Consider the following 14388-nt stretch of genomic DNA (forward strand, 5'->3'; position numbering starts at 1 on the left):
AGTCATTACACATTAGTGAAGTCGTTTGGTCTAAAACGCCACCTAGCGTCATTACACACTTACTACATCTGGAAACAAATTATACTGGAATATCCTCCCGAGCCTTATCTGCTTTGTCCGCTCCTCCACTGCAAGCTGAAAAAATATAAAAATACATGGCATTCAGCCATCACTGACTTCATTATTTGCACTTGTGTTTTTCCTGCTGCCTCATGTCAAAATATCTTGTCTATGTAAAAGCTCTATTGCACTGAAATGGTGATCTTAAATGTATACTGAATGAGCAAAACGAATAATTACAAGCTTAAAAAATCAAGACTAAGAGCATGCTTCACACCTTAAAACGCTCAATTTAAAATAACATAATGCAATTAATGTTGAATAAAAACAGCAACAAGCAGATGTTTTCATGATGTTTATGAACATCCTAATGTCAAACACATCATCACTCAGGGACTGCAAATATATCTCAATATATTAAACCTCTGCACGGCAGAGGTGGACATAAACAAAAGAGGAGAAAGATAAAAGCAAGAGGAGAAAATGCAAGACACGTGAGAACAGAGGAACCAGAGATAAAGTTGGATAACTGCTCTGTAATAAATACAAGATGCAGCTGAGCTTTTTAAAGGTTAAGGATAAAAACACAATTTTGTCCATATTATTTTTTGAGGCAATGTCTTATTAGGCACTTGAAAATAATTTTCCAATACCATCCATTTCAAAATTACACCATACATAGACTGTATAATCTGTATATGATTAAAGCTTGACTGCAAAGGGAACCCTTACAAAGTTATCATCGGCATGACAACCTTTTGTGTATAAAATAAAAAAGAAACTTTTACTTCTACAAATTGATCACAGGCACAGCAATTTTCAACAGTTCCACAAGGAAACTGTAAAAATGTAAATAGTGATGATTTTGGCCACAAATATTAAATAACTATACATAGAAATCAGTGTGGCACACGCAGTGTTTCTATAAGGAACAAAGAAAATCAAAATGACTTCATTAGCAGATTAACTATGATGAGCACGTGTGTAGCTTAAACTGGATGAAATGCGGACGACCACATTTGGAGGTTTAGAGCGTTCTTCTTGATCTTACCTTAGTGTTTGACAATAAATTAAACCTATCTTTAATATAAGCACATGTGCGTGTGTTTCTCCCGTTTGTAAATTTTTCTTTTAATTACATTACCCATTCTCATTTGGCTCAAAAGCTACAAGAATACAAATGCACTCTCACTCAAGTTGTACAACAAGACTGATACCACAAATGTCTATCTGTCCACCCCCTACAGGTGGACAGCATTACAATTAGATTCTGCACAGAACAGTGTTGCACACCCATTAATGTTCTTCGACTGAAGATAGTATTATCATCATCATACAATTTATTCCTCCCAGAGGTGTGTTTGCCGGCTCTCTGTTCTTCTATCCCCCCTCCTGAGTCACAGTTTCCGTTTCAGCCTCTGCCTCCGAGTGCTGCTCCAGCTGAGCAGTCAGGAAGGGGTTGAAGAAGAAGTCAAAACCAAACTGCAAGGCATGCTGAGCCGTACGCCTCCAGTCGTGTTCTATCTTGTACTGCCTGCGGCTGGGCATGCGGGCATTGTCACACGACATGCAGTGAATGGCTTTCAGTTCAAACACGGGCCATTTGGAGCCTAAACGACCCTCCAGTATGGTACTAAACTCCACCATGCTTCCTGTTTTTAAGTGTAAAAGCACAGACTTGAACTCGTTACTAGCCTTCAAAACTATGTCCTTAGTCGCGTCTTCGTCCTCTATGATTGTCCCGTTTTTGGTCTTCCTCTCCAGCGGCATGCCCATAGTGACTTCAAATTTGTATCGATCAAAGCGTTTGATGTGACATTCGTGCTTGGCCAGTTTTTTCAGCTTACAGAGAGGATCCTCTGGTGGAGGAGCTGGGACAGGACGAGGCTGAGGCACAGCTGTGGCGTTTTTCACCTCCTCGCACAAAGGATATGGATCGCCATACAGGCACCGCATCCAGTTTCCTAAAAATACGGGCAGCAGGTTGATAACCGAATGCGGCCCGTTCTCAATGTCAGTCACGCGGACATATTTGAAGCGTCCAGTCCAGGTGACGCGATGTCCTTCGAGATGAGAGCAGAGAATCTGAGTTTGGGCCATGTTGGACTCTTTCCAGGCCTGAGGGCCACAGAGGTTGCTGTATTCAGGCCACGTCAGTGTGGAGTTATAAACCTTCATTCCTTCAGACCTGTAGACGTACATCCAGCAGAAGAGCACCACAGCACTGAGCCACACCAAGATGAGCTTGACAATGCTGCTCCGTGACAAAGAGCGAAAAACCACGATGGGGTTGAGGCTGAAGCGGGTCCAAAGCCTCAGCACTACAGGCACGAAGCAAACTGTCAGTGTGACTACCATCTTGGTTAGCTCCAGGGCAAGAAACCACTGCAGCAACTGGATGATAAGCATTGCAGCCAGGCCCAAGGAGAGTACAGGAAGGGCAAACAGGAAGAGGAAGTAGCCAACGCACGTTCGGATGAGTCCTATTGCAGTGGCATTATTAAGGAGCACCAAGGTGAGCTCACACCAGGTGAAACAAACCAGGTAGGGCACCAGGCACAGGTAGGTGCCCTTGAAGCCTCTCAGCTGGGCCATACGGAAGAGGAGATAGAAAAGGTGTCCATAAAGAAGACAGGGCACCCCCAGGTTCAACACCACCATGTCCCCTAGAGGCACAGTGATGAATGTCATCCCAAAGATCCTGAGGAACCAGAAGGAGTCTGGAAGCAGGAGAGTGAGGGAACATGCTCCGGAGAGGACCTCTGTGAGGAGGGCTTTACGAGCGAAGAGCTGAGCAGACGCATGAAGGCTGAGGAAGGCGGTGACGGTGAAGAAGAGAGCAACAGTAGCCAACTCGGAGCTGGGGATCCAGGATTTATCAGCAACAGGGAAGGAGAAAACCACAAAGATCACCGAGAACAAGAAGTACCTGAGAACCGAAAGAGACAGGATGTATTCACTTTGCTGCAGGAGTATTTTTTGCCAATTTAGCATAATATGTGTATTTGCCATCTCATTAGTTTTCTTTTGTTTCTCTTTGTTTTGAGCGTACTTCACCACCCCTATTTATACAACCCAGCCTGAGCTAAGCAAACACTGCATGATTGTATCTGCTGAAGTGAAATGTCAAACTAGTAAAACGTGAACAAATCCAAACTTTACCTTTGCAAATAACAGAGACTCTGAACAAAGGAACGAATATGTCTCCATTTTGATTCTTGTAACCAGAGATGTACTTACAGATAAGGCTCCAAGTGTGTCCATCCAAAGTTGGTCTCAGCCTGCTCCAGATCTAGACCTGGTTCAAAGTGAGTCAGCAGGTCTGTCAGAGCCCGGAAATTTTCCCACGCTTTTGAATTCTGCATGGAAAGATGCTCGTTAATTTCTGTTCACATTTAAAAAAAGGTTATATTAAAGTTACACAAGGTCAATTAGCCAACATCAACAATATTTTGATGCTAACCTGAAATACCCGCAGTGTGCAGATGACCATGGAGAAGAACGAGAGGTAAAAAACCAGCAGAGGGATGAGGAAGATGAAGAACTCGACTGTGAGGTTGGAAATGATAAAGAAGAAAATAAGCGCGTTGACATGGTGCGTGGGGATCAGGGTGCTGAGCCACTGCATGCCAGCCCGTGATGCCCAGTCAATGAGGTGCTCCTTGATCTCCAGTAAAGCGTACAGAGGAAACTTCAGAATCTGGGAGGGAAGCACAGGAGAGCACCGGGGCAGCGTTAGTACATCACCAAGGTCCGGAAATGCAAAAACCGTTAATTTCCAAAGCGGTCAAACATCCAAGTGACAACAAACAAAACACATTTTTGAGTGTGTTTAAACCAACAAGATAAAAAGCCACATGCTTCCAAAGTCTGAGCGATTCCTACCTTTTGGTGCAAAGGAAGTTCGTCTGGATTCTTCACGACTACATCATCGTCGTCGTCGTCGTCATCATCGCCTCCTGCTGCAGCCATGACCGGTGAAGGAGCAATACCCTGAGCATACTTCTTAGTCATCTCAACAAAGTCATCGAGACCGACGTGTGAGCTGGCTACAACGACAAACAGAGGACACATGGTGTACGTTAAGTATGTATGTCAGTGTAATTTTGAAAGTTGTGTCTTAAAACATTTATTAAAAAGAATTCTAACCAGGAACCAAAAAAACATCTTAGATAAATCACAATTGTACATAGGGATAAAGTTGGGGCCCTATTTCAAACCAAATGTACCTTCCCTGGTGACCATAGTCTCCAGGACTCTCCTCTGTTTCTTGGCAGAGCTGTTTAGTGGCCCTGGAGACATTGGTTTGCCTGCAGATATAAAAGAAAAGAAATCTGTTTAACATGCAACTAGTATTTCTGTGCCCCTTTAGAATAATTTCAATCATGTGGAGTGGACAACTTCTACTTTTATACATTACTTTAAATGAACAGTGTACAACTGCAATGTGAGTGTGGTAAATCACAATATATCCCGCCCTGTTACCTGGCTCTGTATGCACATGTTCAACGTTCTCTAGCATCTCAGAAACAGCCACTGTCTTCTTCCTCTCCGGGTTCAGTTTCCAATACATTAGCAGAGCCGCTTTCCTGACTCCTCTCTCAAAACGTGTCTCTGTACACAACTTCTTCACGTCCTCGAAGTTCTCCAGAGTGATGCCTGGAGAACAAGAATATAAATGCGCATGCTGATGACGGACAACAATTCCCAACATTGTCAAACCACTGATTTTCGTGCTGCTTTGCTAACAGTGATAAATTGAGAGTAACAGTGAGGGATTTTGGTACCTTTCCTGGACGCTAAGCACTGTTGCAACAGTTTGACAGCATCCTTGCGACCCTGTTTAGCAGCCTGGACAAGCCAAGTGACCCCTGTACAGTTGTTCAGCTCCTCATCTCTTTCTTCTGCCAGTGCCAAGAAGTATCGCCCCATCTGGACACACATACACACACACATGCTCTCTCAGCATTACTGTGACCTAGTTGACTCATGACTCATCCTTCTCACCAATATGTCCTTCTAAAATAACATTCATCATTGTTCGGCTGATCTGTTAGGTGCCCACCATATGGTCAGTAAAGTCAAAAGTAACTGCAATATGTTCACTGACACTGACCTTGGTCTGTGCTTTAGCATCTCCTGACCTGGCTCTCTCCTCCAGATCCTCAAAACTGACCTCCTCCTCTGGCTCTTCTGAAGGAAACGGAAAATGATTTGCTTAACAACCTGCGGTGGATTTCATTGGTCTTAGCATAGGTATGCTCCATATTCTTAATAAAACACTATCCACTGAAATGTGTTAAATGTGTGCCTGTGATGTAGTATGCTAACTCTTCTGTAAATGGGTGGATAATACTAAAGGACAGTTGATTCAAAAATGATTTCCTCTTGAGAGACAATACTGATTTGAACTGAACATTAAAAAGTTTAAAAAGTCTTTGTTGCAACTGACGCTGACATGGTGAGGCAAGTTTACTTAGATTTGTCTCTCTTCAACAAGCCATGAAAGGCGTTAAGACGAGACATAAAAGTCAAACCAGTCATGCACAGTACAGTAAATTATATTATCAGTTACTATGATACTATGAATGTTGAAATAATTAAAGTTATCTTGAACCTTTCATTTTTCATGACTATAGCTGAAAGACCGTAAAATGAATATGATTTTCTTAGTATTTACAGGACAATCATCCTCCACTCATGCATGGACCACACTGACATAAATGTGGAAACAGTTCAGTTTGGTGGGCCAATCGGGAACATAAGTGATCCCAGAGCATAAGCATGACTCAGACGCTTCCAAAAACAGCTTCTGTCCTGATAAGAATGTCCCCGTGAACCAAGCAGCTTCAATTATCTTCTTCTTTTGGCTGAGTTATTCTCAAATCCTTAAACCTAAGTCAAGCTACAGCTCGCACAGAAAATAAGCATGTCTATGTCTTTAAAAAAAAAAAAAAGGTGTCAGACTTGTTGTATTCATCCTTCTACATACAAGGAAAAAGATGAACGTGGGAAGACACATGGAAACACTTTGCAAGATTAAAAAAAAACCCCACAAACAGGCTGTAAATGATACTGCTGTGTGACGTTCTTCTCTTGTCTCTAGAATCCCAAGAAAATTAGATGGGATCCAGTAACATGCATCACCTGATCACCAATTCTCCTGGCACGCTGCTCATTCTCAAGTCCTTCGCCTGATCCCCAAAATAACTGTATGTTTAGCACAGTCAGCAGCAGCTGTTTGCTTCCCTAATACAACGCACGCCTACACAGTGATGCAATCTGTCTTTGGCTTTCATTGGCTCAGTTATGACTATCTTTTCAAATCTTGATATCAAGACACAAGTTATAAGGCAGGTCTTTTAAAGGGGACAGGACTGAATCTAATGAAAAAAAAAATCCCTCAGCAGCAGCAGCATACTTTACATGTTGTGTGTATGGTTGTCATGGAGACACTGCAGTACACACAACAAACTGGGAGTGTTAGCTGCGCTGATTGGTGGAGAATTGGAAAGTGAGAGAGTGCAGTAAAGATTTTGAGACTATAGGTGTAAAAGGTCAAAGAGTTGGAGTCTGATTCCCACCTGGTTCCGGTGTGGGAGGAGGCTGTGGAGCCTTGGCAGCAGCTCCAGTAGCTGTGGATCCAGTTGAAGGATTCTCCACAGAGGCTGCATTAAGCTGAGATCTGCCCACCTGAGATGGGCTCCTGATGGGCTGGCGAACAGGGGAGGCAGGCATTGTGGAGACGGAGGAAGAACAAGAGGAAAGACCTGGAGAAGTCTGGGGGGAAGCAGTGGAGGGAGAATATGAGGGTGTGGCTGGCGGTGTTGGCATAGTGAGTTTAGGCTTAGGGTGGTCTGAGGTCAGTGCAGTTGTGGAAGAAGATGGGTCAGAAGAGGAAGGCTCCGGCCTCAGGATGGAGGGAGATGATCGGCTGGGTCTTGGCATGGCTGGGTTGCTGGTCAGTGACGGTTCCATGGCTGAAAAAATGTACCAGACAACAAGTTAATCAAAAAGAAATCTGTAGGGTTTAATCACCACCGTGGTAATGTTTGAGAGCATCTGACAGCAGCAATGGTGATTAATCGATATGGTAGGGGTGTGTATAGCTGGAGAGCATAATAAAGTACATTGTTAAGGTGAAACAGCTGACAGGGAGAAGCTGTGTGTTTGTTTGTTTGTGTGTGTGTGTGTGTGTGTGTGTGTGAGGGAGGGGGGGTTGAGACAGCAGCTGTTGTACTTAGCAATTACTAAGCCTGCAGAACACAGGCAAATGACTGGCTCTCCTCTTGAATCCTCTCCAACCATTGGCTTGCGACAGAACTTTGCTATTGTGGTATTTTGCATGAGTTTGTTGTTTTGACACAGCAATACCAAGTGACAATGTAACAAAATTGTATACAAAAAATAATTTGATGGTTTAACTGGAAGAATGTTTTCAGTCTAAGTAGCTGACAGTCCAAATAGCTGCAATAAGGAAAGACAAAAATAAGAAAATAGGGTGAACATTTTATAATATTACAAATAGCTAATGGTCTGATGTATGTTCAAATGGACATGACTCACTGTAAAAAAAAAAGTGACATACAATATATCTAACTTTTTCAGCTTTAACACAGAGCTAACAGATAAAAAAAGACCAGAGTGTCAGTTTATTTTCTTTCTAACCCTGTAATAACTGACACAGGAGTCATTGAAGACAGGAGGGGTGTTCAGTTGAACATATTGCAGACTTGTCTGTCTACATGACACATAGCTGAACACTGACCGGTGCTGACCAGATAGCCCAATTCCCCTTTAAGATCACTACTTCAAATCCACGATGTGTTTGCGTTTAGTTTGGTTCGGCCGTGTAAACCGGCCGTGTTTTCTGTGACAGCAAGTTCATCACGTGGTTTGCTATCTATTTTAGACATCATCTAGCGAGCCCGTGGCAGCTACGCTGAGAGGAAGGCATCCTTCAAGTACCCTGAGAGGAAATGTGATGTGTCCTGTTGCAATTTGGGGAACCCCCACATGACCAGCTAGGAAAGGATCCAATGACACTGATATAACCTGTGGAGTGGACACGTAAATAATCAGAAAAGTGATCCCAGTTTAGCTACCATTTATAAACGCTTTCCAGGTAATACAATGCAGCGTATCGACAGTGCTTACTCTTTATGTAACCGACATATAACAGTGACAGATGTGTAGCAGGTAACTAAAATGACCGGTGGTCTTGTTGCTAATGCTAACTTGCATGTTTCTCAGACATTTCAATGCTATTGTCCGCTCACCTTTGACCACGATTACACCAGTTTACTTAAATCCTTTATGAAAAAAGGCCACGAGAAATATCCCGGTGTCTTCTAAACGCTGCCCCAAGTCATTCTTCTCTTTCGCTTTTATAATGCGTACCTTACCGCTGGCGCTATATGGTCAAACTCCAAACACACACACAACGTACAGCAAAGTCTGCCAGCTGCTTGACTTGACGTCCACGCCCACTTCGTATCCTCTGTGTTGTGATTGGACAGAGATGAGGACACGTTTTTTCCTTAGCGCGATTTGACTGGTTGCTTTGCCGGAAGTTTAAATGATTTCTCCCAGACAAGAAGAATCAACTACCGATAAGTTGTTTACTCCTTGAAGCAAAATGAGAGACCTTTATCGTAATTCACTGAACATATTACAAAATTTAAATGAGTTAAATTGTAAAAAAAGTAAAAGTGTATAATGTGTGTGATGACTTTTTAAACGTCTACTTTGTCTTCTATTAATCGTTAATCGATTTCTTTTTTCTGTTTGCAACAATCTAATGAAGGTCATCTACCAGGAGATGGCAGTACACGATATTTTGTTTTAATTTACAAATGTAGATGAAAAAAAAGAATACAAATGATTATTATTAACCTTCGATATTTTACAATCTTATATATTACATTGAAAAATTCATTATTAAAGTGTTCAATATTTAATCTACCACTCCAATCTAATTCTGTTTTTTATTTATTTATGTTTTTTCCATTTTATATTTCCATGTACAGCACAAGCTGTGACTTAGACAGTGATGTGTGGAGATAGAAAAATGTAATACTGTGATATTTTAAATGGTGGTCAGGGGTGCAGGCATATAGTATGAGTACATTCATGTGTCAGTAAAGAATTCAAATGGGTCTTAAAGTTGAAGGTATTGAAGCCTGTCAGTTATATAATCTAATTTGCTTTTGAATTTAGTGCTTGCCTAACAAATATGTTAAATCACATAATCGCATTCCACAGTCCAGGCCAATGAAGTTATTTAGTCTGTAAAACAAGCAGGAAAAAAATGATCATAGCCAATTTCTAAAGTCTGTGCTTTGGGTATCACTTTTTTGCCTGGTTTACTCTGTATTAACAATATAATGATTGACTGCTCAAAGATAAGCTGCTGTGGGTTTGTCACATAGATGTGCAATGGAACATGCCATCTAGGGCTCTGGGAAACAGACAAGGAAAGGAAAACATTTAAGTCCAGACAAGGGGGACCCTGGCAAAAGGGAAGTCAGTTCAATGACTTACGAAGAGAATAAGCATTGGGACTCAGGGGAAAGAGTGAGACTAAAATTCTGGGAACTGAAGTAGTTACCACATTGTGGGAAAGAAGGGAATGGGGGCTATAATTGCAGCTGCATGAAGCAATTATGTAATCGGATCTTGATTAGTAGATTAACGCAATCCAGTTAAGAGGATAGGCAGGGCCCTTGTGCTGGTTTTGGTTTTCACACGCACACCTTCAATCTATATTAGGCAACATGTCTATTTAATGGCCTCAGACACACATGAACTCACAGATGCAAATCCCATTTAAATTATAGACAAAGGAGCTCTAGAAAGATATGTGCAATAATAAGCTTGTTATCCAAATCTTATGACTATGCAAATCTCCTTGCAGATCTGTTGGGGCCACACTACTCCTGCCTGAGCGTCACATTCAAGACATGCAGATTTTTACCATGTGGTCATTACTTTGTTGACTGAAAATTGAAACAAGCTGTTTTTGGTCTGCTTGTTTTTATTCAGTACATCCCCTCGAGGTAGTAGTGACTTATTCTACTGCTCAAGTGATGGAGACTTCCCCGTCATCTATTCCAACCTCATATCTGGCATGCAGGTCAGTTGCAGTTATTGAAAAAACTGCTGCATGACACACCAGAAAAGAGAGTCAGACCAAAATGGACTCAGCCCCAGTTTAGTTCCCTTCTGTGTAGGCAACAAGTCTCTGTATGTACAATGCAGGCCCCACCCACAGTCTCACCCCTCAGCAGAAGAGGGACCTGAGGAGGAGGAGGATGAGGAAAAGAGGTATAGCCAGTAACCATGGCAACCAGAAGGGTTATGCGAGAATGGACATCGACTGCAGTGAAGATGAGTATTTCCATCACAAATGTAGCCCAGAAGCTATTCTGACCTTTGAAGTTTCTCTTTGCAGGGGAAAGGGCTGTAATGTCAGATGGACGGCAGGTGCTTTTTATTCATTTGCACACTTCATACACACAGTACTTGTGTATTATGATATAAATACAAGAACAGACAACATTTTGACCTACAGATTACACTTAAAGGAAATTCTCAGATGGGGGGTTAGTCCAACCTGCGTAATACTGGTGCCACTGATTTATAGTTTTAGACCTGGACACATCTTTAATATCAATCTGTTATAAACTATTACAAACTGTTATTCTTGAATAACTGGTGCTTCCTACATACTTTCCAAGTGGGTGTTAAACTCAGCTGCTTCCTGTGGCTTATGTCCCTTCTTCAGCTGCCAGCCCCGATCTGTTGTTATCTTTTCGAAGCCCAAGTGGAAAAGAAAAGTCATGGAGATGGAGAGTAGGAATGATTGTACATATAGTGAACTTCAGTCACAAACCTCTAGACTGGGATCATGTTCTTATTGAACTTGGCTATGTATTTATTAAACCTTCACAAATACTGTCAATGTGCTTATGATGCCGTAGATTCTGCCATGCTCTCTAGTTTCTGTATGTAAAAGATATCAGTACTGAGTGTTGCATCAGATGCCGGATTTGAAAAACTGCACAGCACACTACAACAAAGATGGGCGACAAGTCTCCACTTCCTCCCACTGTACAAACCCCTTTTAATAGTATCAAATAACTAACCGAAATAAAACTTTGCTGAAAAATTAACTTTTGAACAGAAGGCTGCGTGATAAGAACTGTCTATACTGTGAAAAAAATATTTGACGAGTACGTTGACATTTTAATTTGGACCACATAATACCTGCTAACATAAAGAGGGAGACATTTATGACCTAAATTGAAGCCTACCACCGCTGGACGCTCAGGATGTTTTCACTTTTGGGGAGCTGTAACATCATCCATCTTTATGTATACAGTCAGTGGTACTAGCAGCCATGATGATGTTAGGTGGATCAGACATGAGATAGTTGGATACACAATGACAACAATGCACTAATTGTCCTGCCTCCTCAGTGCCCACTTCCTTTTAAAAGTTTCGAACCCATGCCCATAATCATGACGACATCATCCGAATTATGTTTTAAACTATCAAGACCGCCCTTACACAGAGTACATCATACAAAGACTCAGAGAACTTCATGTGAAAAATTGGTGGAGTGGTCCTTTAATGAGACATTAATTCAAATGACAAAAAAAAACCCAAAACGTTTCAGTTAATGCCCTGAAAATAACACAAAATGGGGATAAAAAAACATTTAATTTCATGTGGACTGTGGCTCACACAGACACTTAATCACAGACTACAATATCATTATGTTGACTTTATGATGACAGTTATGCAATACACTGTTGATTCCCATAGCAAACCACTAGAATTATGTTTGATTGCTTACAGCTCTATATAACTCTCACTGTTGAGTCATACTACTTACACCACATTAAACAACTCGGATTATGATTCTGGGTGTGGGCAGTAAAGTGCATTTGTAGAGCAATGTACTGGCCTGACTATTGGAACATTTAACAAAAGCATTTCCATTAAACACCACTTATCTTACCCAGAAAGTCAGGAAAACAGAATAAACTTTGTCACTCTGTTTTTACAAATCAAAGCAACTTCAAACGCAACTCTCGTCTGTTACACTCAAGGTTGCCATCCTGTTATGTTCATGTTATGAATTAAGGTTTTAACTTCAGTCTCAGATTTTTTTAGTGAGTAACAGTGGTGACTCATGCCCGGGAAGCCTAATTGCCTTCATATGAAAGTGTTACGTCATCACAAGCACTCCAGACTGGACTTGCGTTTACGTGGTGGAAAATAGGTCAGTTTGGTGGATGGCTTCAGAAATGCGTGAAAGGGTGTCTGCTGTTTTCTCTCTGTGTGATTAAACTAAATGCTGTATGCACGCACATCCCTCCCAGTGTTCCCCTCTGAATACCAAAGGCTGCCCCTAAAGGTTCAAATAAATTTAATCTGCCAGCAGTCATGAATATGTTAAGCTTATTGTGGGCAACTCTCACAGATATGGCAAAAACCTAAGATGGTTATGCTACATTAATAAAAAACAGTGACTACTTACATTAACTGGGCAAATGAAATGGAAATAGGTTGACTGACTTGATACCATTATGACTGCTAATGAAAGTGTTTCTTTCTTCCCATGGGGGGGAAAAAAATATATGTGATCACGATGCTTTAACTGGTCTATTCAGTATAGTCAGCCAGACAGTCTTCTTTGAGAACTTAAGAATTAAATCATCACCAGTATTATCACTGAATAGGGTTGTTCTTCAATTTGAGTATGAGACAAGGCCTAATCGCAAAACTTTCGTGAAATAAGTTAATTTATTCTCTTTCTGTGAATTCTCCTGTTGTTCTTTCAGACAGAGAGAGAGAGAGAGAGAGAGAGAGAGGTGCAAACACAAATACAAATGCCATTTTGTAGAAAGAAGTAAAAAAAAAACCTCAGGCAAAACAATTAACGGTAACGCTCATTAGCACACTCTGACACACATTTGCCCTCTGAGTCAGTCCCTCACCAAAACAAAACAGGACACACGTCCCTCCCTCACCTCATCGCTCTCTTATCACTCCATCTGGGTGTCTGTTTGCTGGCTTCAGCAGGATCCTGAATAGAGTGCAGCTCAGTACCCCAAAGTCACCCGCTTTGCTTGTCTGCTTTACTTCACTCAACAATGTATATAAAAAGCCTATACAACCTGGACAGAAATGACCACTGGAACTAGAGTTCTAGATGAGTGAATGACCATTGCGGGAGATTGAAACTCACTGAAACTCATCCCTGACCGTGTGCTCTTCTTCTTGCACTTCCCATGGCCCACGTTGCCCTGGAGCAACGGGAAAGCTGTCATGATGTGGTGCTGTTTAAGAATGGCAAGCAGGCAGGCGCAGTGTGGAGAGGCAGAGACAGGCAGCTGTGTGGAAGTAATGCATCCTCCAGAATCTGGGTCACACTCACGCCACTTTCACATTGTCAGATTATTTCACCTGGTTTCCGTGACTTGGCAAGTCATGTTGGCCTAGACAGATATGCTGAAGTCGGAGGCATACGGTACCTGTATTTGAAGCTTTCGGTGTCAGTGCATCTCATTTCTTTAAGAACATACAGACAGTGGAAAATCTGCATCGACGTATTTGAGTTTGTATGATGATGATGGTGGTGGTGGTTAATCTTTATCTATAAAAAAATGGTTTGACAGTGACACCTGGTAAAAGGCACAGAAGATCTTATATAAAATAAGCTTGTAATCATCATTATCATCATCAGTGTCCGTATTACATTAGGTACAAAACAAGTGCACAATACAAGAGTGCTAATAGCATAGGCCTACAACATTATAGCATAAAAAATACAATAATATGTCAAGCAAATGAATGAAATTCCCTTGGACTGAAAGACTTTCAGATATATTTTTTAAAAATGTAAGAAATACAGTAAAAAGAGCGTGTTTGTCAAACGTAGTAAATATATTTTTTCTATGGGTAACCATCTCTAAAATGTATTGTTGACTTTCTCATTGGGGAAAATGTTTAATACACAAAAACAAATGTATGGTTCTCAATTTTCTTTCCATCTTTTGTCGTTTTAATTGAACTTACCTCGAAATTATTTTATTTTCTTTATACTTCTCTAGCTTCATACAATAGAAAGGGATACATCTGTTTGAACAAACACCTGGCATCAAATGAACTGCATTCCTTCTGGGTTGGTATCGGTCTCTTATCACCGTACGCTCTGACGTTGACCACGTTTCTCGCGCACCGGCGGCGTATACACGCGTTTACTGCGCGCGATGTCATCCTTGAACACGCAGTCAGGTGTCGCGCGTCTATCACGCT

At 41.5% G+C, this 14388-nt stretch overlaps 1 protein-coding gene across 2 annotated transcripts; it reads right to left on the reverse strand.

The window, feature by feature from the left end:
- Positions 1–402: 402 nt before the first annotated feature.
- On the reverse strand, positions 403–8557 carry wfs1b (Wolfram syndrome 1b (wolframin)). 2 transcript variants are annotated; one of them, XM_046405433.1, is made up of 10 exons: positions 8340–8557; positions 6645–7040; positions 5177–5253; positions 4848–4992; positions 4546–4719; positions 4290–4370; positions 3946–4109; positions 3524–3760; positions 3301–3419; positions 403–2989 (listed from the first exon to the last, which is right to left on the reverse strand). In XM_046405433.1, exons 2-10 carry the CDS (start codon positions 7036–7038, stop codon positions 1441–1443), a joined length of 2940 nt encoding a protein of 979 aa, XP_046261389.1. In that variant the 5' UTR covers positions 7039–7040; positions 8340–8557; the 3' UTR covers positions 403–1440. The 2 variants fall into 2 exon arrangements, with proteins under 2 accessions (XP_046261389.1, XP_046261390.1); XM_046405434.1 differs by having other exon boundaries at positions 8461–8549.
- Between the last annotated feature and the right edge of the window lie 5831 nt (positions 8558–14388).

This window comes from Scatophagus argus, chromosome 12, assembly GCF_020382885.2.
Source record: "Scatophagus argus isolate fScaArg1 chromosome 12, fScaArg1.pri, whole genome shotgun sequence".
NCBI classification, from domain to species: Eukaryota; Metazoa; Chordata; class Actinopteri; family Scatophagidae; genus Scatophagus; species Scatophagus argus.

Bases quoted from the DNA above. Each gene is read 5' to 3' on its own strand.
- wfs1b (XM_046405433.1), bottom strand. From the start codon at position 7,038: ATGGAACCGTCACTGACCAGCAACCCAGCCATGCCAAGACCCAGCCGA. The intron at 4,371-4,545 runs GTAACAGGGCGG...TTATATCTGCAG, and splicing joins ACATGTGCATACAGAGCCAG to GCAAACCAATGTCTCCAGGG. The intron at 2,990-3,300 runs GTAAGTACATCT...TTCGGTTCTCAG, and splicing joins ACACACTTGGAGCCTTATCT to GTACTTCTTGTTCTCGGTGA.